This window comes from Phyllobates terribilis, unplaced genomic scaffold, assembly GCF_046119375.1.
Source record: "Phyllobates terribilis strain yellow unplaced genomic scaffold, ASM4611937v1 Scaffold_7__3_contigs__length_470593459, whole genome shotgun sequence".
Lineage (NCBI taxonomy): Eukaryota > Metazoa > Chordata > Amphibia > Anura > Dendrobatidae > Phyllobates > Phyllobates terribilis.
In genome coordinates this window covers 415,126,437-415,153,760 of record NW_027362767.1, presented here as the reverse complement: position 1 = coordinate 415,153,760, position 27,324 = coordinate 415,126,437, and the positions used below count along the sequence as shown (strand labels likewise).

At 45.1% G+C, this 27,324-nt stretch overlaps 1 protein-coding gene across 1 annotated transcript in view; it reads left to right on the top strand.

Annotated features, from left to right (window-relative positions):
• The first annotated feature begins 2,285 nt into the window (after window positions 1-2,285).
• The window catches only part of MSH5 (mutS homolog 5), a 74,260-nt gene continuing 49,221 nt past the window's right edge, over window positions 2,286-27,324 (top strand). The window contains exons 1-5 of the mRNA XM_073638005.1: window positions 2,286-2,357; window positions 8,126-8,249; window positions 12,141-12,221; window positions 12,742-12,813; window positions 13,149-13,270. Of these exons, the coding sequence (XP_073494106.1) occupies window positions 2,286-2,357; window positions 8,126-8,249; window positions 12,141-12,221; window positions 12,742-12,813; window positions 13,149-13,270 (471 nt within the window). The remainder of the gene's footprint in view (window positions 2,358-8,125; window positions 8,250-12,140; window positions 12,222-12,741; window positions 12,814-13,148; window positions 13,271-27,324) is intronic.

The window sequence follows — 27,324 nt, the reverse complement described above, 5'->3', positions numbered from 1 at the left end:
CCAGCTTGTAATCACTTCTATAAAGCTGAATCTTGCCAATCTTGGCGCCCTCTGCTCCTCCAACACTGCCTTATGTAGCCTATCCTGAATGGGATAGGAGAGGACATAGTTATGGCCAAACTGTCAATCATCGGGAACGCACCGCCCCCCTGGCAAACAGGTAGTCAGGAGGAAGGGGAGCGGAGCACTTCTGAAGATCGTATGGATCCCATATGCTGTATGGGCCCCCATATAATGCTGCAGGCTGTATGGCTCCCATATATTGCTCCATGCTGTATGGCCCCCATATGCTGTATGGCCCCCCATATAATGCTGCAGGCCCCCATATGCTGTATGGCCCCCATATGCTGTATGGGCCCCCATATGATGCTGCAGGCTGTATGGCCCCTATATAGTGTTCCATGCTGTATGGTCCCCATATGCTGTATGGTCCGCATATGCTGTATGGACCCCATATGCTATATGGGCCCCCATATAATGCTGCAGGCTGTATGGCTCCCATTTGCTGTATGGCCCCCATATGCTGTATGGCCTCCCATATAATGCTGCAGGCCCCCATATGCTGTATGCCCCCCCATATATTGCTCCATGCTTCCATACATAAAAAAAATCAAATACTCACCTCACCTCTGCTGCTGCCGTCTTCCCGCTCTCTGTGATGTGACTGCTCAGCTGAGGCGCGCTGGACAGATGTCATGGCGCCCTCTGACCTGAGATGTCACAGTCAGGAGATGCCAGAGGCCAGAGCTGCGGGAAATGGGGAGAGGTAAGTATTGTGCCGGGGCCCTGAGTAAGCTGAGGAGGGGGTGGGAGGGTGGAAGTCACGGGCGCTGGCACCGGACTTCTCTGCTCACGGCGAGTGGGCCCCCTAGCCTGCTCAGGGCCCCGGAACTTGCCTGGGTGTGCTGGTTGCTGATGCCGGGTCTGGTTGCAACTAATACCCAGTATGACTTATTCATGTGAATGGACACCATGTCATACTACATTTCTCCAGTAGTGGTCGCTGCAGGAGAAATGTGCAGCTCCCTACAGAAGCTTGATCTACGACGATCAACTGATGAGGGTGATCCAGATCGGACAGCCCTTTATGACCTCTGCAGTATTGCTTCTACTAAGAAAATTATTACACAAATTCAAGAAAGATTTCTTTCCTCACTTGGGGATGGCAATAATGCTAAAAATTCACTTTTATCTAAAGTACTAAAAGGAGCAATGTGGTCAATCAGACATATCAGACATAACCAAAACAGGCCCTAAAGTAGGGCCTTCATGTCTGATTGACTACATAGCTCCTCTTAATACTTTAGATAAAAGGGAATTTTTGCATTATTACTCCCTCATTGCTTATTCTCTAGATTGGTGCCGCTATTTTTGGCTGGGGCCCAGCGCTGGATTATCACTCAGACATGGCGCACAACACACCCATTTAATGATTGCCTAATTCCGGGTGGGGCAGCCCGGGGGGGCACTGTGCAACCCAAAATGAGCGCTGTAAAACACTAATAGTAAGAAATGTAGACAGGAAAATGAGATATTTAGTATCCTAATAGGATTTTATGAAAAATCTGATGACCGCTCAGTGGATTGTGCAAGAAATATTTGGAGCGAAACTCCACTTTTCCAGATTCCTTAAAGGGATTGTCTCAATTTAGCAAGTTATCACCTATCCAAAGGACTACATACTGATCTCTGGTGGTCCCACTGCTACCGAGAACAGGGCACATGGGGCGATTATCTACGACAAGTAATGGCTTCATTTAAACTGGGCGCAAGGGATCAGTGGAGGGTCCCAGCAGTGTGACCCCCAGCGATCTGCACGTTATCACCTCTCCTGTGGATACATGATGACATAATAAGTTGGAACATCCCCTTTAAGGGTTCGCACAAGAAAAAAAAAAAGGTAGAGTACCAGCAAAGGGGATGAGAGCAAAGCTGGCCATACACCTGAGGTAGCTCTCGGCGAAACGTTCTATTGGCAGACAGCTATCTCTCCTGAGTCTCCCATACACATGAGCGCTCAGCTCGGCCCCCTCTGGGAGCGGCTTATCTCCCCTGTAAAAAGAAAAGGATCAGGCATTGAAATTCTAACAGATGCAGTACGGGAGAGTCAGGAGGCGGCCATCCCCCACACAGATCAGATCAGGTTGGGCCAACTTTCATCTGATGTGTATCGGGACCTTAATATTCAACTTTCAACAATATTTGCCTAATTTATTAATATAAGATCATTTATATATAATTTATAGATAATATACTTTTATTTTTCAGCCCGCGAATATTCTCCAATGAATCACTCGCAGACAATGACGGACATTGTAATTGCCGATTCTCAAGAAGAAGAGGAACCTCCAGCAGAGGTCTTATTTATATATCATAGGAGGAACTTAAAGTTAAAGGGACTTTTCTGTTTTGGAAAAAAACCCTGTCCCCTGGATACTGCTTGTTATATACAGGTGCATCTCACTAAATTAGAATATCATCAAAATGTTAATATATTTCAGTTCTTCAATGCAAAAAGTGAAACTCATATATTATATAGAGTCATTACATACAGAGTGATCTATTTCAAGTGTTTATTTCTGTTAATGTTGATGATTATGGCTTACAGCCAATGAAAGCACAAAAGTCATTATCTCAGTAAATTAGAATAATTAGCAAAAAACACCTGCAAAGGCTTCCTAAGCGTTTAAAAAGGTCCCTTAGTCTGTTTCAGTAGGCTCCACAATCATAGGGAAGGCTGCTGACTTGACAGATGTCCAGAAGGCAGTCATTGACACACTCCACAAGGTCCCAGAGTCTGGAGGAAGAGTGGAGAGGCCACAATCCAAGCTGCTTGAGGTCTCGTGTGAAGTTTCCACAATCAGTGATGGTTTGGGGAGCCATGTCATCTGCTGGTGTAGGTCCACTGTGTTTTATCAAGACCAAAGTCAGTGCAGCCATCTACCAGGACATTTTAGAGCACTTCATGCTTCCCTCTGCTGACAAGCTTTTTGCAGATGGAAATGTCATTCTCCAGCAGGACTTGGCCCCTGTTCACACTGCCAAAAGTACCAATACCTGGTTTACACACAACAGTATCACTGTGCTTGATTGGCAGCAAACTCGCCTGACCTTAACCCCATAGAGAATCTATTATAGAGAATCTATGGGGTATTGTCAAGAGGAAGATGAGAGACCCCAGACCCAACAATGCAGACGAGCTGAAGGCTTCTATCAAAGCAACCTGGGCTTCCATAACACCTCAGCAGGGCCACAGGCTGATCACCTCCATGCCACATTGCCGCATTGATGCAGTAATTGATGCAAAAGGAGCCGACCAAGTATTGAGTGCATTTACTGAACATACATTTCAGTAGGACAACATTTCGGATTTTAGAAACATTTTTCAAGCTGTTGTTATAAAGTATTCTAATTTACTGAGATAATGACCTTTGTGTTATCATTGGCTGTAAGCCATAATCATCAACATTAACAGAAATAAACACGTGAAATAGATCACTCTGTTTGTAATGACTCTATATAATATATGAGCTTCACTTTTTGTATTGAAGAACTGAAATAAATTAACTTTTTGATGATATTCTAATTTAGTGAGATGCACATGTATGTGTCCTGTCCAAGAACTGTATTATTTTAAGCTCTTTAGAAAGTAGATATTGCATTTGACAATCCACACAATGTTTCTATGGCGGTGTTGAGCATGGGAGACCACAGCTCCATTCACTGTCTATATGAATGATGACCACATGCACACTACCACTCCATTGTCACAGGTACTTTGTGTCACCCCACCCCTCCGGCTCCCTTTTTCCCAGAGTCCTGCATTATTAAGAACTATGGGGTTCTCAGCTGCCAGACCACAGTGAACATGGGTCATCTATCCTGGTTGCTTATGGGACAACCCCTTTAAGTGATTCCAGAAAAGTAGATATGATATTGATGACAGAGGACACCTTTGTTCCAGCACATCTGCAATGAAAAAGAAGCAACATTACAAACAGCCTTCATCAAATATTCTATTACCGTTTTGTGTCTACATCTGCTAGGCAGAGTTATGTATCTCCATGGTAACAGACAACAAACAAATCCTGAGTAGTCTGATCCTGAAGTCATATGGACATCCTATTTCCTCCTTATATTCATTTAGTATAATACCACAGAGGGGAGAGAAAGAAGGGAATATGAGTGTGGGATCAGAATAGACGGGCTAGCCTTCACTCCCTACGAGCTCTAGTGGGTTTTGGGCACCCATGACCCTGTGACCAGTTCACTCGTTATCCTTCCTTGGCTCACTAATGGTAGGTGCTAGCTACTACATACTGAGAACATTTCAAAAGACATGCCATGTCCTGGAAACAACCCACAAGACCTGCTGTATACCAGAAACACCCCACAAGATCTGCTTTATACTGGGGACACTCTCATAAGATCTGCTGTATACCAGAAACACCCCACAAGATCCGTCATACACCAAAAACACCCCACAAGACCTGCTGCATACTGGGGACACCCCACAAGACCTGCTGTATACCAGGAACACCTCATAAGATCTGCTGTATACCAGGAACACCACACAAGACCTGCTGTATACTGGGGACACCGCACAACCCACAAGACCTGCCGTATATGGGGGAAAACCCCACAAGACCTGCCGTATACTGAGAACATCCCACAAGACTTGCCATATACTGGGGACACCCCACAAGACCTGCCGTATACAAGTAACACTCCACAAGACCTGCCGTATACTGGGGACACCCCACAAGATCTGCCGTATACCAGTAACACTCCACAAGACCTGCTGTATACTGGGGACACCCCACAAGACCTGCCGTATACCAGTAACACCCCACAAGACCTGCCGTATATTGGGGACACCACACAAGACCTGCCATATACCAGTAACACCCCACAAGACCTGCCGTATACAAGTAACACTCCACAAGACCTGCCGTATACTGGGGACACCCCACAAGATCTGCCGTATACCAGTAACACCCCACAAGACCTGCCGTATATTGGGGACACCACACAAGACCTGCCATATAGCAGTAACACCCCACAAGACCTGCCGTATACAAGTAACACTCCACAAGACCTGCCGTATACTGGGGACACCCCACAAGATCTGCCGTATACCAGTAACACTCCACAAGACCTGCTGTATACTGGGGACACCCCACAAGACCTGCCGTATACCAGTAACACCCCACAAGACCTGCCGTATATTGGGGACACCACACAAGACCTGCCATATACCAGTAACACCCCACAAGACCTGCCGTATACAAGTAACACTCCACAAGACCTGCCGTATACTGGGGACACCCCACAAGATCTGCCGTATACCAGTAACACTCCACAAGACCTGCTGTATACTGGGGACACCCCACAAGACCTGCCATATACTAGTAACACCCCACAAGACCTGCCGTATATTGGGGACACCACACAAGACCTGCCATATAACAGTAACACCCCATAAGACCTGCCATATATCAGTAACACCCCACAAAACCTGCCGTATACCGGGAACACCCCACAAGATCTGCTGTATACCAGGAACACCCCACAAGACCTGCCGTATATTGGGGACACCCCACAAGACCTGCCGTATACCAGTAACACCCCACAAGACCTGCCATATACCAGTAACACCCCACAAGACCTGCCGTATACTGGGAACACACCACAAGACCTGCGATATACCAGTAACACCCCACAAGACCTGCCGTATACCGGGAACACCCCACAAGATCTGCTGTATACCAGGAACACCCCACAAGACCTGCCGTATACCGGGAACACCCCACAAGATATGCTGTATACCAGGAACACCCCACAACACCTGCCGTATACCAAGGACAACCCACGAGACCTGCTGTATATGAGGTACACCCACAAGACCTGCTGTATACTGGGAACACCCCACAAGACCTGCCGTATACCGGGAACACCCCACAAGACCTGCCATATACCGGGAACACCCCACAAGACCTTCTGTATACTAGGAATACCCTCACAAGACCTGCCGTGTACTGGGAACACCCCACAAGACCTGCCGTATACCGGGAACACCCCACAAGACCTTCTGTATACTAGGAATACCCTCACAAGACCTGCCGTATACTGGGAACACCCCACAAGACCTGCCGTATACTGGGAACACCCCACAAGACCTGCCGTATACTGGGAACACTCCACAAGACCTGCCATATACCGGGAACACGCCACAAGACCTGCCATATACCGGGAACACCCCACAAGACCCGCTGTATACTAGGAATACCCTCACAAGACCTGCCGTATACTGGGAACACCCCACAAGACCTGCCGTATACTGGGAACACCCCACAAGACCTGCCGTATACTGGGAACACTCCACAAGACCTGCCATATACCGGGAACACGCCACAAGACCTGCCATATACCGGGAACACCCCACAAGACCCGCTGTATACTAGGAATACCCTCACAAGACCTGCCGTATACTGGGAACACCCCACTAGACCTGCCATATACCGGGAACACCCTACAAGACCTGCCATATACCCGGAACACCCCACAAGACCTGCTGTATACTGGGAACACCCCACAAGACGTGCTGTATACTGGGAACACCCCACAAGACCTGCCATATACCGGGAACACCCCACAAGACCTGCCATATACCCGGAACACCGCACAAGACCCGCTGTACACTAGGAATACCCTCACAAGACCTGCCGTGTACTGGGAACACCCCACAAGACCTGCCGTATACCGGGAACACCCCACAAGACCTTCTGTATACTAGGAATACCCTCACAAGACCTGCCGTATACTGGGAACACCCCACAAGACCTGCCGTATACTGGGAACACCCCACAAGACCTGCCGTATACTGGGAACACTCCACAAGACCTGCCATATACCGGGAACACGCCACAAGACCTGCCATATACCGGGAACACCCCACAAGACCCGCTGTATACTAGGAATACCCTCACAAGACCTGCCGTATACTGGGAACACCCCACAAGACCTGCCGTATACTGGGAACACCCCACAAGACCTGCCGTATACTGGGAACACTCCACAAGACCTGCCATATACCGGGAACACGCCACAAGACCTGCCATATACCGGGAACACCCCACAAGACCCGCTGTATACTAGGAATACCCTCACAAGACCTGCCGTATACTGGGAACACCCCACTAGACCTGCCATATACCGGGAACACCCTACAAGACCTGCCATATACCCGGAACACCCCACAAGACCTGCTGTATACTGGGAACACCCCACAAGACGTGCTGTATACTGGGAACACCCCACAAGACCTGCCATATACCGGGAACACCCCACAAGACCTGCCATATACCGGGAACACCCCACAAGACCTGCTGTATACTAGGAATACCCTCACAAGACCTGCTGTATACTGGGGACACCCCACAAGATGTGCTGTATACTACGAATACCCTCACAAGACCTGCGGTATACTGGGGACACCCCACAAGACCTGCCGTATACCGGGAACACCCCACAAGGCCTGCCGTATACCGGGAACACCCCACAAGACCCGCTGTATACTAGGAATACCCTCACAAGACCTGCCGTATATTCGGGACATCCCACAAGATCCACGGTATACCAGGGATGAACCATAAGATCTGCTGTTTTACAGATGATGTGACCAAGTTGTCTGACGCTCGCCCATCTTTTCCTGCTTCTAATACATCAGCTTCAATAACTGATTGTTCCCTTCTTCCCTATACATCCGCCCCTGACAGGCGCCATTGTCAGCAGACAATTCATGTTCTTCACCTCGGCTGTCAGCGGTGATTCACTGTAGTTTCCTTGTTTGGTTTTACTCTGTGAAACTAAAGGATTTTCATAAACTATGACTAAAGCCACCCTGACAGCAACTTTAGGCCCGGTTGTGCTGAAGTTACGTCTCTCCTCCCCGATAATTGGAAGTTTTTGTTGTCTTTTAAAAAAGTGAAAAATAGTAGCAAAAATGTTTTAATAAATGCTTGAAAAAATTCCTTATTAGAACGGCGTCCATTGTGAGTGACCCTAATATTGGACACTATATGGCCCCTCCTGTATGCTGACCTGACTGTGATGTGTACTGCAGATATACCTGAGTGTAATATGGAAGTCCGGCCAGCTCGCCGCTGCGTTTTATAACTCTGGCGACTGCTCCGTTCACTTCATGCCGGACACTGCGGAGACAGAACAGCTTCGCCTGCTTAGCAGAGGTTGGTGGCATTTACTCTTTTTCCTTTACCTCATATCTGTGTATGTAAGAATTATTTTTTTAACTGACTCTTAAGGGTCCTTTATGATTTTAGAGGGGCACAATGTGCAAAATAATAAAAAAACTAAAGAAAAAATTATATTAAAAGAAAAAAAAAGCAAAGATTGATTTAGTCGCATATCCTGGAAACATCATGAGCGCTCTGTCATCTATCTGCAGACGCTGTCTCTCTCACTGCTTTTCTGAGCTCCAGGTTGGGTGCACTAATGTGATAATGCTCACCCAGGTCATATAGCCCAGCTCAGGCGAAAAGAAACCACCTGAGAATTCAGGTACAGTAGTTGGCATCCGTCGTTAGTGCTACTGCCACCGGATACATTCAACTCTGCTACGCAGCCACAGTGAGTCGCCAGACATACTCAGCTCTGCTATTCAGCCTCAGTTCGCTTCTTGTTACACTCACAACCCCAGCATGCCTCCTGATGATCCCCGATCTGCTACATTGCTGGGCTCTGCTATTTTGACCCTGTATGCTTTCAGACATACCCAGCTCTGCAATATTACCACAGTCTGCCTTCTGATGTCCTCAACTCAGCTGGACTCTGCTTTATCACTTCTTAGAGTCATCAGACCTACCACTCTATGAGCTCTGCTTCATCGCTCCAGTGACCCTCCTATACTATTTCTGCTCTGCCCCTCCAGTGGTCGTCCAATCTCTTCAGTGTCAGAAGTTCTCAGGTCTTCAGTCAGTATTACATCTACACGTCCGTACCGGGGGGCTCGAGGATCCACCTCACATGTGAGACATTACGAAATGGCCCCACTTGTCAAAATCTCAGATTCTACTTGCACCCCAAAACTATACGTCCCCTATATAAAATGTCCTACAATTGATAGGTGCATTTAAACATAAATTACACTTTGTGGTATTAAAAAAGCCATTTAAAAAACTTTGAAAAACATTTATTTGCTTTTTTCTTCTACATGTTAATCTAATAATATAACGAAAAAAAATTAACATGATAGTAGAAAAATGGTGAAAAAACAAAGTCTCATGTGTCTCAATCTTGGCCACTAGGGGGAGCTGGGAGCTTACCGCATACAGGTTCAATATTGAGTTCAATGTATAAAGAGTATGCAGTTGGCTCCCCCTAGTGGCCAGAATTGTAAAGTTTAATTTGATAATTTGAGAAGATTTGGAGCTCTGATATCAGACAAAATGGATTCTTAACCGCGATAAAAAATATATCAAAAACTATTTTGCACAAAATATTCAACCTATTGTCAAATGGAACTAAAAAGTGGACATTTACACTAGTAGTGACAAGTCATCTAATAGCAGCACTTCATCACAGAGAGTGCATTGTTAGGAGACTCTTCACACTACTGAGCTTCATTCTTGTGTCCAAGAGAATGTAAGAGCGAATCAAGAAGGAACTGACTGCATTAAAATGAGCGGTATCCTGCCTGCTACAATGGACGGAGGGTTCAGTAACATCAAAGAATGGCCGTAAACCCAGAAGAGGTGTAATGTGACCCCAACATGAATCGCCTTATTGTGAGGCGCAACCATTACCTTTTCACCAAGAATCGAAACGTCACTGCCATAATGGACTATTAAAAGCACAAGGTTATTCACTTTTTGTGCTGCCTCCATTCTTATTATTCTATATAATAGGTTTGTTCTTTACCTGGGAGGCACCAAAATGTATGCTGGTGCTAGATTATCTATCATCTATCTATCATCTATCTATCTATTATCTATCTATCATCTACAGTTATATGAAAAAGTTTGGGCACCCCTATTAATCTTAAGCTTAATGTTTTTTAAGAATTGTTGTTTTTGCAACAGCTATTTCAGTTTGATATATGTAATAACTGTTGGACACAGTAATGTTTCTGCCTTGAAATGAGGTTTATTGTACTAACAGAAAATGTGCAATCTGCATTCAAACAAAATTTGACAGGTGCATAAGTATGGGCACCTCACCAGAAAAGTGACATTAATATTTAGTAGATCCTCCTTTTGCAAAAATAACAGCCTCTAGTCGCTTCCTGTAGCTTTTAATGAGTTCCTGGATCCTGGATGAAGGTATTTTTGACCATTCCTCTTTACAAAACAATTCCAGTTCAGTTAAGTTTGATGGTCGCCGAGCATGGACAGCCCTCTTCAAATGATCCCACAGATGTTCAATGATATTCAGGTCTGGGGACTGGGATGGCCATTCCAGAACATTGTAATTGTTCCTCTGCATGAATGCCTGAGTAGATTTGGAGCGGTGTTTTGGATCATTATCTTGCTGAAAGATCCATCCCCTGCGTAACTTCAACTTTGTCACTGATTCTTGAACATTATTGTCAAGAATCTGCTGATACTGAGTGGAATCCATGCGTCCCTCAACTTTAACAAGATTCCCGGTGCCGGCATTGGCCACACAGCCCCAAAGCATGATGGAACCTCCACCAAATTTTACTGTGGGTAGCAAGTGTTTTTCTTGGAATGCTGTGTTTTTTTGCCGCCATGCATAACGCCTTTTTGTATGACCAAACAACTCAATCTTGGTTTCATCAGTCCACAGGACCTTCTTCCAAAAAGAAATTGGCTTCTCCAAATGTGCTTTTGCATACCTCAGCCGACTCTGTTTGTGGCGTGCTTGCAGAAACGGCTTCTTTCGCATCACTCTCCCATACAGCTTCTCCTTGTGCAAAGTGCGTTGTATAGTTGACTGATGCACAGTGACACCATCTGCAGCAAGTTGATGCTGCAGCTCTCTGGAGGTGGTCTGAGGATTGTCCTTGACATTCTTCTTCTCTGCCTTTCTGATGTTTTTCTTGGCCTGCCACTTCTGGCCTTAACAAGAACTGTCCCTGTGTTCTTCCATTTCCTTACTATGTTCCTCACAGTGGAAACTGACAGGTTAAATCTCTGAGACAGCTTTTTGTATCCTTCCCCTGAACAACTATGTTGAATAATCTTTGTTTTCAGATAATTTGACAGTTGTTTTGAGGAGCCCATGATGCCACTCTGCAGAGGAGATTCAAACAGGAGAACAACTTGCAAGTGGCCACTTTAAGTAGCTTTTCTCATGATTGCATACACCTGGCTATGAAGTTCAAAGCTCAATGAGGTTACAAAACCAAAAAAGTGCTTTAGTAAGTCAGTAAAAAGTAGGTAGGAGTATTTAAAACAAGAAAATGATAACGGTGCCCATACTTATGCACCTGTCAAATTTTGTTTGAATGCAGATTGCACATTTTCTGTTAGTACAATAAACCTCATTTCAAGGCAGAAACATTACTGTGTCCAACAGTTATTACATATATCAAACTGAAATAGCTGTTGCAAAAACAACAATTCTTAAAAAACATTAAGCTTAAGATTAATAGGGGTGCCCAAACTTTTTCATATAACTGCATCTATCATCTATCTATCGTCTATCTATCATCTATCTATCATCTATCATCTATCTATCATCTATCTATCATCTATCATCTATCTATCTATCTATCTATTATCTATCTATCTATCATCTATCTATCATCTATCTATCTATTATCTATCTATCTATCTATCATCTATCTATCATCTATCTATCATCTATCTATCTATCGTCTATCTATTATCTATCATCTATCTATCTATCAATCATCTATCTATCATCTATCTATCTATTATCTATCTATCTATCTATCTATCTATCTATTATCTATCTATCATCTATCTATCTATCTATCTATCTATATATTATCTATCTATCTATCTATTATCTATCTATCATCTATCTATCTATCATCTATCTATCTATCTATCTATTATCTATCTATCTATCTATCTATTATCTATCTATCTATTATCTATCTAATATCTCTCGTCTTCCCTTCTCGTCCTCAGTGATTGCCGATCTGCAGCCTCGATGTATCGTTACCAGTGCGAAGCAAGACCAGCATTTCTCTGACTTCCTCCAGACGTTGAGTAATGTCCCCATCTTCCCAGAATCGCGTCTTACTCGTATTACTCATAATATTACTCTGACATAAGAATAAATGGTGGCTTTTGTGCCTCTCTCGTCCACAGGCAGTGTCCGGTATTGCGGCTCAGCCTGACTCAGGACGGTGGCACTGAGCAGCTAATATGGCACTGATACCAGACACAGCCTATAGACAGAACGCTGGCCTTCCATGCTCGTCTGCACGATGTCTATTCTCCCAGATTCTCCCACATATATGCCTTCTCAGCTTCATTTAGTGTGCATGTGTTTTCAATAAGCACCACTACTGACAGATTATCTGCTCCCGGAATAAAAGGATTGGGCATGTTGAAATTCAACATGCCTAATCCTTCATTTTCCAAACATCAGGATACCCTATAGGCACAAAATTGTCAGTTTTGTCCACCATTCATCTAAGGCTGACTCTCTGCCATAGAATAGGCTGGGGTATCCCTTCTATGTATGTCGCCTGCTGACGCTGCTGCCTTGTTTCTCTCATTCTAGAGCCGACTCCGGACGGTGCAGCCGATGGAAGATTCACCGCCGAGATATGTCTGTTTCCACGGGTGGACTTTGGTAATCAGTCACAGCCTGTATGGTACCCACCATCCGGGGATGTCCTCAACTGGCTGAGGACATCACATTACCGCTGCAGCTTATCAGTGCTCACTGATTGGCTGCAGTGGTTACATTATTTCCAAGCTGGAAATCACCTATGGTGAAATAAGTGTGACTGTCCCCATTAGTGGTCACTTTTGGGCAGGGTTTCTGTTTCTGAAAATTCAGGACGGCATCATATATACCCCCAGCCTGAAACAGCACAAATTCTCCGTCATTATAGCAGTATTTTACAGACTTTCTGATCAGTATGAAGAAATAAAATGCAGAAATAATGTTTTTTCTTTCTTCAGCCCTTCCGATCTGTAAGCAGAGGGTCCTATCAGAACATTTCTCCATGCTGCCATCTAACCTTACAGAACCGGAGAAAATCCTGCATCTCTCCTCCGTCATACCCTTTGACTGCCCTCTAATGGTGAGAGCAGGAATCGCAGTTCATTGTCTTTCGTTCTCATCTCCAATTATCCCTCTTTTTAAGAAAATCCAACCAGATCCGGGCAGCTCCGTGTCCAAAAGCTAATAACGGGCTGGGATTATGAATGCAATTAATGCCATATATTGCGGGCTGACCTAGTTATTAATGCCCCGGTGTTGTACGCGCCAGGCACCGTGCAGCCGTACTGCTGGATTATGGAAAGCCGGTGAAGGTTCTAGATCATGAAATGTATAAAAGGCACAAAAAGCCGACGCTTTATTATAACTAGTCACCCAGGACTAAAGACTAAATTCTTCCTATTGTTTAAACTTTTGGTAATTTTTTCCCTTAAAGGGAATGTGTCATCACAAAATGTTCACTTTGACCACTAGGCCAAATAATAGACTCATACTATAATCATAGACAGGATTACAATGACTGATAACTCCTCTATATACAGTAGATAACACAGGATCCACCATTCACAATAGGTGATGTCACAGCACACCTCCTCCTGTACAATGACTGATAACTCCTCTATATACAGTAGATAACACAGGATCCACCATTCACAATAGGTGATGTCACAGCACACCTCCTCCTGTACAATGACTGATAACACCTCTATATACAGTAGATCAGGGTCGGACTGGGGTGTCTGGGGCCCACAGGGAGAACTGACTCTAGGGGCCCACCTACAGCCATATGCAAATATCTGTTATCCGCTCTCCCTGTTATAGTGGAGCATTGACTGGCGGCTCCTGCACATCTACTGTGCACCACTATAACTGGGATGTACAATTACGGTAGTTTGCATTAAAGGGCTTCTTTGGTTAAAACAAGTTATCACCGATCCATGGGATCCACAGGATCGGTGATCACTTATTGATCGTTTGGGTCCGAACATTGGAAAACGCACCTATCAGAAGAATGGGGAAGTTTCATCCCTGACAGGACACTTATCCCCATTTTAAAATGCAGCTTCCAAAAAAGAGCAGCGCTCACAGTCACTGAGGGAATGACTGGATGAGTGGTCGCATCTCACATGCCGCTCCAGTCTAATGGGGAGAAAAGCTCCACATTCTGCCGATTGTGTCCCAGCAGTCAGACCCCCACCAATCAATATCATCACTGATCCTGTGGAGAGGTGATTACTTGTTTTCACCAGAGAACCCCTGTAAGTGCATCTCTGCCGCTCTGGTCCAAGTATTTAATCTCTAAGGCTGCGGTCCCACTATCAGTATTTGGTCAGTATTTTTTCTCAGGAGTGGGAGCCAAAACCAGGTGAGGAACAATCAGAGAAAAGGTATAATAGAAACAAGTCACCAATTCTGTATTTATCACCCACTCCTGGTTTTGGCAGCTACTCCTGAGAAAAAATACTGACCGAATACTGATGGTGGGGCTGTGGCCTAATGGAAAAAAATCTTTTCCTAGTTAATATCAGCAAGAACAAAATGACTGCCATACACAACACAGTCCACTATATCAACACCAATAATACCACATACAAAAGAGACAAATATCGCCACACCATGACTAGATCACATATTACCACCACATAGTGACCGAATAATACTACATACAAGGAACAAATACGGCCACACCATGACCAGACCACATATTACCACCCCAAAGTGACCAAATACTACAATACTGATCATGAATACAAACCACAATACTAACAACACTGTTATTACCACCAGTGACATTATACACAGGAGCTCTGTATATAGTGTCAGTGTACAGGTAATACAGGGATCACCAGTGACATTATACACAGGAGCTCTGTATATAGTGTCAGTGTACAGGTAATACAGGGATCACCAGTGACATTATACACAGGAGTTCTGTATATAGTGTACAGTGTACAGGTAATACAGTGACCACCAGTGACATTATACACTGGAGCTCAGTATATAGTGTCAGTGTACAGGTAATACAGGGTTCACCAGTGACATTATACACAGGAGCTCTGTATAGAGTGTCAGTGTACAGGTAATACAGTGATCACCAGTGACATTATACACTGGAGCTCTGTATTTAGTGTACAGGTATTACAGTGGTCACCAGTGACATTATACACAGGAGCTCTGTATATAGTGTACAGGTAATACAGTGGTCACCAGTGACATTATACACAGGAGCTCTGTACATAGTGTATAGTGCACAGGTAATACAGTGGTCACCAGTGACATTATACACAGGAGCTCTGTATATAGTGTACAGATAATACAGTGGTCACCAGTGACATTATACACAGGAGCTCTGTATATAGTGTACAGGTAATACAGTGGTCACCAGTGACATTATACACAGGAGCTCTGTATATATTGCACAGGTAATACAGTGGTCACCAGTGACATTATACACAGGAGCTCTGTATATAGTGTACAGATAATACAGTGGTCACCAGTGACATTATACACAGGAGCTCTGTATATAGTGTACAGATAATACAGTGGTCACCAGTGACATTATACACAGGAGCTCTGTATATAGTGTATAGTGTACAGGTAATACAGGGATCACCAGTGACATTATGCACAGGAGCTCTGTATATAGTGTCAGTGTACAGGTAATACAGTGATCACCAGTGACATTATACACTGGAGCTCTGTATATAGTGCACAGGTAATACAGTGGTCACAAGTGACATTATACACAGAAGCTCTGTATATAGTGTATACATAATATAGTGATCACCAGTGACATACACAGGAGTTCTGTATATACTATATACACACGTGGTCAGAATTGTTGGTACCCCTCGTTTAATGAAAGAAAAACCCACAATGGTCACAGAAATAACTTGAATCTGACAAAAGTAATAATAAATTAAAAATCTATGAAACTGAACAAATGAAAGTCAGACATTGCTTTTCTGCTTCCACTGAATTTAAAAAAAAAATTAAACTCATGAAATCGGCCTGGACAGAAATGATGGTACCCCTGAAAATAATGTGACAAAAGGGACATGTTAAATAAAGTTGTGTCCACTAATTAGCATCACAGGTGTCTACAATCTTGTAATCAGTCAGTGGGCCTGTATATAGGGCTACAGATACTCACTGTGCTATATATAGGGCTGCAGATACTCACTGTCCCTGTATATAGAGCTACAGATACTCACTGTGCCTGTATATAGGGTTACAGATACTCACTGTGCCTGTATATAGAGTTACAGATACTCACTGTGCCTGTATATAGGGTTACAGATATTCACTGTGCCTGTATATAGGGTTACAGATACTCACTGTGCTTGTATATAGGGCTACAGATACTCACTGTGCTTGTATATAGGGCTACAGATACTCACTGTGCTTGTATATAGGGCTACAGATACTCACTGTGTTGTTTGGTGACATGGTGTGTACCACACTCAACATGGACCAGAAGAAGCAAAGGAAAGAGCTGTCTCAGGAGATTAGAAAGAAAATTATAGAAAAGCATGTTAAAAGGTAAAGGTTATAAGACCATCTCCAAGCAGCTTGATGTTTCTGTGACTACAGGTGCACATATTATTCAGAAATTTAAGATCCATGGGACTGTAGCCAACCTCCCTGGACGTGGGTGCAGGAGGAAAATTGATGACAAATCAAAGAGACGGATAATATGAATGGTAACAAAAGAGCCCAGAATAACTTCTAAAGAGATTAAAGGTGAACTTCAAGCTCAAGGAACATCAGTGTCAGATCGTACTATCCACCGTTGTTTGATCCAAAGTGAACTTCATGTAAGACGACCAAGGAGAACACCATTGTTGAAAAAAAAATAGTAAAAAAGCCAGACTGGAATTTGCCAAACTACATGTTGACAAGCCACAAAGCTTCTGGGAGAATGTACTATGGACAGATGAGACAAAAATTGAAGTTTTTGGCAAGGCACATCAGCTCTATGTTCACAGATGGAAAAATGAAGCATATCAAGAAAAGAACACTGTCCCTACTGTGAAACATGGTGGAGGCTCTGTTATGTTCTGGGGCTGCTTTGCTGCACCTGGCACAGGGTGTCTTGAATCTGTGCAGGGTACAATGAAATCTCAAGACTATCAAGGGATTCTAGAGAGAAATGTGCTGCCCAGTGTCAGAAAGCTTGGTCTCAGTCGCAGGTCTAGCAACAGGATAATGACCCAAAACACACAGCTAAAAACACCCAAGAATGGCTAAGAGGAAAACATTGGACTATTCTGAAGTGGCTTCTATGAGCCCTGACCTAAATCCTATTGAGCATCTTTGGAAAGAGCTGAAACATTCTGGAAAAGGCAACCTTCAAACACGAGACAACTGGAGCAGTTTGCTCATGAGGAGTGGCCAAAATACCTGTGGAGAGGTGCAGAAGTCTCATTGACAGTTACAGGAATCGTTTGATTGCAGTGATTGCCTCAAAAGGTTCAACAAAATATTAAGTTAAGAAGAAGAACCATCATTTCTGTCCAGGCCGATTTCATGAGGTTAATTTTTTTTAAAATTCTGTGGAAGCAGAAAATCAATGTCTGACCTTCATCTCTTCATTTTCAAAAATTTGTAATTTATCAGATTGAAGTTATTTCTGTGACCATTGTGGGTTTTTCTTTCATTAAACGAGGGGTACCAACAATTTTGACCACGTGTGTAGTGTAAGTGTACATGTAATACACTGACTCACCAGTGATGTCTCTAGGTGAAGTCCTTCATCTTCGCTTTTCTTCTTCATCTGGCACAGACAGCCATCACTTCTTCCAGCCAGTAATCATCGATGCAGAAAATAACACACAGTTATTAATAACTGATCTCTTCTAGAGAATATTCCCACTTCCCCCCCCCGACCTCTACACTACACCAGTTGAAGAAAAAAAGCAACATAGTGCCGTCCTGCACAGTAACAGGACCTCTCTTTTGTCCCATCCCATGGAAAACAATTTCCTAAAAAGTAAATTATATTACAGAAGTAATAATGTAATAATAATTGGAATCTAAAGTAATAATGTTCCCCACTGGTCACCATAAACTAATAAAGTATGTTCCTCAATCTGGCTCCCAAACAGTAATTAAGTCCCTTGTCTAGCCAGGCACCCCCATATGTCCCTTCTGGCCACCATTTGTCTAGTGTGACCCCTCCATATATTTATCCTAGCACATGTGTATCGAACCTGCCCCCTCCCATATACCCATCCTAGCCCCCCCATGTGCCAGTCTGCCCCCCCACATATCCATCCTTGCCTCCATGTTTCCAGCCTGCGCCCCCATATGTCCCCCCCATATATCCTCCATGTGTCCAGCCTGCCCTCTACATATTCATCCTGGCCTCCATGTGTCCAGCCTCTCCCCTCATATATCCATACTGCCCTTACCCCCTGCATATATCCATCCTGACACCCCCCATATATCCAGCGTACCCCTCCATATATTTATGCTAGCCCATGTGTATCGAGCCCGCCCCCCCCACATATTCATCCTAGCCCCCCCCATATATCCATCCTGGCCTCCATGTGTTCAGCCTGCCCCCCCCCCCATATATCCATCCTGGCCTCCATAAGTCCAGCTTGCCCCCCCCATATATCCATCCTGGCCTCCATATATCCATCTTGCCCCCCCATATATCCATCCTGCCCCCCCCATATATCCATCCTGCCCCCCATATATCCATCCTGGCCTCCATGTGTCCAGCCTGCCCCCCATATACCCATCCTGCCCACCCCCCTTTGCCTGGGTCCACCTTGGTTCCCCCTTGTGTGTCCTGCCAGGGCTCCCCCTTGTGTGTCCAGCCAGGGCTCCCCTCCCTTGCGTGTCCAGCCAGGGCTCCCCCTTTGCGTGTCCAGCCAAGGCTCCCCCCCTTGCGTGTCCAGCCAGGGCCCCCCCCCTTGCGTGTCCAGCCAGGGTTCCCCCCTCGTGTGTCCAGCTTGGCCCCCCCTCGTGTGTCCAGCTTGGCCCCCCCTCATGTGTCCAGCTGGGCCCCCCCTCGTGTGTCCAGCTGGGCCCCCCCTCGTGTGTCCGTCCAGCTGGGCCCCCCCTCGTGTGTCCGTCCAGCTGGGCCCCCCCTCGTGTGTCCGTCCAGCTGGGCCCCACCTCGTGTGTACGTCCAGCTGGGCCCCCCCTCGTGTGTCCGTCCAGCTGTGCCCCCCTTGTGTGTCCATCCAGCTGGGCCCCCCTTGTGTGTCCATCCAGCTGGGCCCCCCTTGTGTGTCCGTCCAGCTGGGCCCCCCCTTGTGTGTCTGTCCAGCTGGGCCCCCCCTTGTGTGTCTGTCCAGCTGGGCCCCCCCTTGTGTGTCTGTCCAGCTGGGCCCCCCCTTGTGTGTCTGTCCAGCTGGGCCCCCCCCTTGTGTGTCTGTCCAGCTTGGCCCCCCCTTGTGTGTCTGTCCAGCTTGGCCCCCCCCTTGTGTGTCTGTCCAGCTGGGCCCCCCCTTGTGTGTCTGTCCAGCTGGGCCCCCCCTTGTGTGTCTGTCCAGCTGGGCCCCCCCTTGTGTGTCTGTCCAGCTTTGCCCCCCCTTGTGTGTCTGTCCAGCTGGGCCCCCCCTTGTGTGTCTGTCCAGCTGGGCCCCCCCTTGTGTGTCTGTCCAGCTGGGCCCCCCCCTTGTGTGTCTGTCCAACTTGGCCCCCCCTTGTGTGTCTGTCCAGCTGGGCCCCCCCCTTGTGTGTCTGTCCAACTTGGCCCCCCCTTGTGTGTCTGTCCAGCTTGGCCCCCCCCTTGTGTGTCTGTCCAGCTGGGCCCCCCCTTGTGTGTCTGTCCAGCTGGGCCCCCCCTTGTGTGTCTGTCCAGCTGGGCCCCCCCTTGTGTGTCTGTCCAGCTTTGCCCCCCCTTGTGTGTCTGTCCAGCTGGGCCCCCCCTTGTGTGTCTGTCCAGCTGGGCCCCCCCTTGTGTGTCTGTCCAGCTGGGCCCCCCCCTTGTGTGTCTGTCCAACTTGGCCCCCCCTTGTGTGTCTGTCCAGCTGGGCCCCCCCTTGTGTGTCTGTCCAGCTGGGCCCCCCCCTTGTGGGTCTGTCCAGCTGGGCCCCCCCTTGTGTGTCCTGCTGGCCCCCGCCTTGTGTGTCCAGACCATTACACACACACACACACACACCTCTTACCTTCCTGCGATCCCGTGCGGTGTCCTCCTTCTCCTGAGTTGCGCGCCTCCTTCACAGCAGGCGCATGACGATGACATCATACGCCGGCTGGCGAAGGGAGACACGCAGCTTCAGCTGCTTCACTGGGACGTGCGCCGCGGTGGTTCAGGTAATGAACGCTGCGTGCGCGCGTCCCTGCATACACTGTGCCTGCGCTTTTAAAGGGCCCGTGCCCCTTAAAACTGCAGGATTTTTTTTTGTTCTCTTCTCCCCCCTCTACTCTGCAGCAGGGGCGGGGCCCACCGGGAAATTTCCCGGTATCCCGCCAGCCCAGACCGACCCTGCAGTAGATAACGCAGGGTCCACCATTCACAATAGGTGATGTCACAGCACACCTCCTCCTGTACAATGACTGATAACACCTCTATATACAGTAGATAACACAGGATCCACCATTCACAATAGGTGATGTCACAGCACACCTCCTCCTGTACAATGACTGATAACACCTCTATATACAGTAGATAACACAGGATCCACCATTCACAATAGGTGATGTCACAGCTCACCTCCTCCTTCTCCTGTACAATGACTGATAACACCTCTATATACAGTAGATAACACAGGATCCACCATTCACAATAGGTGATGTCACAGCACACCTCCTCCTGTACAATGACTGATAACACCTCTATATACAGTAGATAACACAGGATCCACCATTCACAATAGGTGATGTCACAACTCACCTCCTCCTCCTGTACAATGACTGATAACACCTCTATATACAGTAGATAACACAGGATCCACCATTCACAATAGGTGATGTCACAGCACACCTCCTCCTGTACAATGACTGATAACACCTCTATATACAGTAGATAATACAGGATCCACCATTCACAATAGGTGATGTCACAGCACACCTCCTCCTGTACAATGACTGATAACACCTCTATATACAGTAGATAACACAGGATCCACCATTCACAATAGGTGATGTCACAGCTCACCTCCTCCTTCTCCTGTACAATGACTGATTACACCTCTATATACAGTAGATAACACAGGATCCACCATTCACAATAGGTGATGTCACAGCTCACCTCCTCCTCCTGTACAATGACTGATAACACCTCTATATACAGTAGATAACACAGGATCCACCATTCACAATAGGTGATGTCACAGCACACCTCCTCCTGTACAATGACTGATAACACCTCTATATACAGTAGATAACACAGGATCCACCATTCACAATAGGTGATGTCACAGCTCACCTCCTCCTCCTGTACAATGACTGATAACACCTCTATATACAGTAGATAACACAGGATCCATCATTCACAATAGGTGATGTCACAGCTCACCTCCTCCTGTACAATGACTGATAACACCTCTATATACAGTAGATAGCACAGGATCCACCATTCACAATAGGTGATGTCACAGCTCACCTCCTCCTCCTGTACAATGACTGATAACACCTCTATATACAGTAGATAACACAGGATCCACCATTCACAATAGGTGATGTCACAGCTCACCTCCTCCTCCTGTACAATGACTGATAACACCTCTATATACAGTAGATAACACAGGATCCACCATTCACAATAGGTGATGTCACAGCTCACCTCCTCCTGTACAATGACTGATAACACCTCTATATACAGTAGATAACACAGGATCCATCATTCACAATAGGTGATGTCACAGTTCACCTCCTCCTGTACAATGACTGATAACACCTCTATATACAGTAGATAACACAGGATCCACCATTCACAATAGGTGATGTCACAGCTCACCTCCTCCTCCTGTACAGTGACTGATAACACCTCTATATACAGTAGATAACACAGGATCCACCATTCACAATAGGTGGTCACAGCTCACCTCCTCCTCCTGTACAATGACTGATAACACCTCTATATACAGTAGATAACACAGGATCCACCATTCACAATAAGTGATGTCACAGCTCACCTCCTCCTGTACAATGACTGATAACACCTCTATATACAGTAGATAACACAGGATCCACCATTCACAATAGGTGATGTCACAGCTCACCTCCTCCTCCTGTACAATGACTGATAACACCTCTATATACAGTAGATAACACAAGGTCCACCATTCACAATAGGTGATATCACAGCTCACCTCCTCCTCCTCCTGTGCAATGACTGATAACACCTCTGTATACAGTAGATAACACAGGATCCACCATTCACAATAGGTGATATCACAGCTCACCTCCTCCTCCTCCTGTACAATGACTGATAGCACCTCTGTATACTGTAGATAACACAGGATCCACCATTCACAATAGGTGATATCACAGCTCACCTCCTCCTCCTCCTGTACAATGACTGATAACACCTCTGTATACATAGAATCATAGAATCATAGAATGGTAGAGTTGGAAGGGACCTCCTGGGTCATCTGGTCCAACCCCCTGCTCAAAGCAGGATTCACTAGATCATCTCAGACAGATGTCTGTCCAGCCTCTGTTTGAAGACGTCCATTGAAGGGGAACTCACCACCTCTCGTGGCAGCCTGTTCCACTCATTAATCACCCTAACTGTCAAAAAGTTTTTTCTAATATCTAATCTGTGTCTCCTCCCATTTAGTTTCATCCCATTGCTTCTAGTCTTTCCTTGTGCAAATGAGAATAAAGATGATCCTTCTACAATGTGACAGCCCTTGACATATTTGTAGACAGCTATTAAGTCTCCTCTCAGTCTTCTTTTTTGCAAGCTAAACATTCCCAAATCCTGCAACCGTTCCTCATAGGACATGGTTTGCAGACCAGTCACCATTCTGGTCGCTCTTCTCTGAACTTGCTCCAGTTTGTCTATGTCTTTTTTAAAATGTGGTGCCCAAAACTGTACACAGTATTCCAGATGAGGTCTGACCAAAGAGGAGTAAAGACCGATAATGACTTCACGTGATCTAGACTGTATGCTTCTGTTAATACATCCCAGAATTGTATTTGCCTTTTTTGCTGCTGCATCACACTGTTGACTCATGTTCAGTCTATGATCTATTAGTATACCTAAGTCTTTTTCACATATACTGTTGCTTAGCTCTATTCCTCCCATTCTGTATATGCTTTTTTCATTTTTATTGCCCAGATGTAGTACTTTGCATTTTTCCCTGTTAAAAAACATTCTGTTGGTTGCTGCCCACAGCTCCAGTTTATTTAGGTCTTTTTGAATCCTCTCTCTCTCTTCTCTAGTATTAGCTATCCCTCTTAGCTTTGTGTCATCAGCAAATTTAATCAGTTTACCCTCAATTCCTTCATCTAAATCATTGATAAAGATGTTGAACAATACAGGTCCCAGGACGGAGCCCTGTGGTACCCCACTTGAGACATTCATCCAGCTGGATGTGAAGCCATTTACAACCACCCTTTGAGTCCGATCACTAAGCCAGTTATGAATCCACCTAACAGTTGCCTGGTCCATTGCATACTTGGTCATTTTTTCAATAAGGATGGTGTGAGATACTTTGTCAAATGCTTTGCTGAAGTCAAGATATACTATATCTACAGCATTTCCCTGATCCACCCAGTCAGTGATTCTGTCATAGAAGGAAATTAAGTTAGTCTGACATGACTTGTTAGTTACAAACCCATGCAGACTCTGGTTAATCACTTCATTCTTATCCATGTACTTACATACATGTTGTTTAATAATTTGTTCAAAGATCTTTCCTGGTATAGAAGTCAGACTCACCGGCCTATAGTTCCCTGGGTCCACCTTCTTCCTCTTTTTGAAGATAGGAACAACATTTGCTCTTCTCCAGTCTTCTGGGACTTCTCCTGTTCTCCAAGAATTTTCAAAGATTATGGAGAGTGGTTCTAAAATTTCTTCTACGATCTCCTTCAGTACTCTGGGGTGTAATTCATCTGGACCTGGAGACTTGAACTCATTTATGTTAGCTAAATATTCCCTCACAATCTTTCTGTTTACAGATAACTTGGATTCCTCTATTCCTTTAAAAGGACAGTGGAGATCAGTTGATGTTACATTTTCTTTCTGAGAGAAAACAGATGCAAAATAAGAATTAAAACGTTCGGCCTTCTCAACATCCTCTCTTACCATTTCTCCATTTTCATCCTGTAAAAATCCTATAGCATCTTTGACTTTTCTTTTACTTTTGACATACCCCCAAAATCCTTTTTTATTGCTTTTGACATCTCTTGCAAGCCTTAATTCATTGTCAGCTTTAGCTAACCTGATACATGCCCTACAGGATCTGCAGACTGCATTATAATCTTCTTTAGATATGCCTCCCTCTTTCCATTTAATAAACATTTCTTTCTTTCTTTTTAGCATGTGTTTAAGTTCTGTGTTCATCCATCCTGGTTTCCTTAAATGCTTCCCATTCTTCCTACTTTTCGGGATTGTTAACGATTGTGCTTTGAGAATCTCATTTTTTAAAATTTCCCATCCTTCCTGGACATTTTTGTCCTTAAGGACATCCAGCCATTGGATCCCTCCTATTCTCTTTCTGAGTCTCTTAAAATCTGCCTTTCTAAAATCTAACCTTGAAGTTTGAGTCTTCACATGTCTTCCTCCTCTAGTTATCCAAAATTCTATAATAGCATGATCGCTGCCTCCTAGGGTCCTAGCCACCTTTACCTCCTCAACCATTTCCTCCCTGTTTATAAGGATTAGATCCAAAGTAGCAGATCCCCTTGTTTTCTCCCCTACCTTTTGGAAGATAAAGTTGTCAGCAAGAGAGGATAAGAATTTGCTTGACCTGTTAGTTTTACTTGAGAGAGATTCCCAACAAATGTCTGGTTAGTTGAAATCTCCCATGACCACTACGTCATAGTTTTTGGAGAACTTGGCCATTTGATACATAAAGAGTTCATCCATATCTTCAGTTTGCCCAGGTGGCCTGTAGTAAATGCCTACAATGGTGTCCTTTCCGTTGTTCTCTCCTTGTATTCTTACCCAAACAGTTTCCACAGAACTCCCAGTCTCTGAAGCTTCAATCTCTGTGCAGATATACGCTTTTCTAACATACAATGCAACACCTCCTCCTCGTTTATCAAGTCTGTTTCTTGCAAATAAGTTGTATCCTTTTAGCCTTTTATTCCAATCATGTGTATCGTCCCACCAAGTTTCAGTGATTCCAATGACATCATATTCCTTTTCCTGCGTTAGTAGTTCCAATTCTCCTTGTTTGTTGCCCATGCTTTGTGCATTTGTATAAAAACATTTTAGTTTGTGATTGGTTTCTCTTCCTCCCATATTTTTATTATTTAAATTGTTTTGTCTTTGTTCTTCCTTTCCACTTCCAGTAGCAGAGATCTCAATAGTATTTGTCAGCTGTATGGCTTTTTCTGGCCTTTTGCTTCCCTTCCCACATTGTTCTAGTTTAAAGCTCTCCTGATGAGTGTAGCAAGGCGACTTCCAAATACATGTTTTCCAGTCTTCGTAAGGTGCACCCCATCTCTAGCAAGTAGTCCATCGTATAGGTAATTCATTCCGTGATCCAGAAATCCAAATCCTTGTTGACGGCACCATCGACGTAGCCAGTTGTTCACCTGTAGAATCTTATTCCACCTCATTGTTCCATGGCCATCCACTGGGAGGATGGATGAGAAGACCACCTGCGCTCCCAATTCTTTCACTTTCTTGCCTAAGTCTTCAAAGTCACTGCAGATGGTTTCCAGGTCCTTTCTTGCGGTGTCATTTGTCCCCACATGTATTAGCAGGAATGGGTAGTGATCTGTAGGTCTGAAGAGTCTTGATATCCTGTCAGACACATCTTTAATTTTTGCTCCTGGAAGACAGCACATTTCTCTTGAGGTTATGTCTGGTCTGCAGATAGCGGCCTCTGTTCCTCTTAACAGGGAATCCCCCATGACCACCACTCTCCGTTTTTTCTTCACAACATTCTTCTTTCTCCATCCAGGAGGATTCTGAGGGCTTACAAGGTTATTCATTGCTGGCAAAGTCTTATTTTGCTGTATTTCTTCATGGTTCTCCTGCGTGAGAGCCTGGTACTGGTTCCTGAGCAGTATGGGTGCTGACTGCCTCTCGATCCTCCTGCTTCTGTGGGTCACATGCTTCCATTCCTCTGTTTCGTCAGGTGCAGTTCGAATTTCTTCTCTTTCTGTATCATGAAGAGATAATTCTGCTCTGTCTAAGAACTCTTCACCTTCCTTAATGATTTTCAAGGTAGTTAACCTCTCTTCTAGATTTCGCAACTTTTCCTCCAACAGGGACACAAGCTTGCATTTCTGGCATGTGAAGTTTGGCTTTTCCACTGGCAAGTCTGTGAACATGTAGCAGGATATGCAGCTCACCAAATGGCTCCTGGACTCTTCCATGTTCTTATTGTTAATGTTCTGAAAACAGTGAAAAAAGCTTAAAAAAAAAAGCTTCAAAATGCGCGCGCCAGTAGGCGCGCGGTTTACCGATGTCCTCTTTTCAGCTCCAACAGCCAAAATCCAGTGTTCTTTGAGCTCACGGAGACTCTTCACTTACCCCAAAATGCAGTGGGAATATGCAAATTATCTCCTCAGGACTCCTCCCCTGGTTTACCGATGTCCTCTTTTCAGCTCCAACAGCCAAAATCCAGTGTTCTTTGAGCTCGCGGAGACTCTTCACTTTCCCCAAAATGCAGTGGGAATATGCAAATTATCTCCTCAGGACTCCTCCCCTGGTTTTATACAGTAGATAACACAGGATCCACCATTCACAATAGGTGATGTCACAGCTCACCTCCTCCTGTACAATGACTGATAACACCTCTATATACAGTAGATAACACAGGATCCACCATTCACAATAGGTGATGTCACAGCTCACCTCCTCCTCCTGTACAGTGACTGATAACACCTCTATATACAGTAGATAACACAGGATCCACCATTCACAATAGGTGATATCACAGCTCACCTCCTCCTCCTGTACAATGACTGATAACACCTCTATATACAGTAGATAACACTTGGTCCACCATTCACAATAGGTGATATCACAGCTCACCTCCTCCTCCT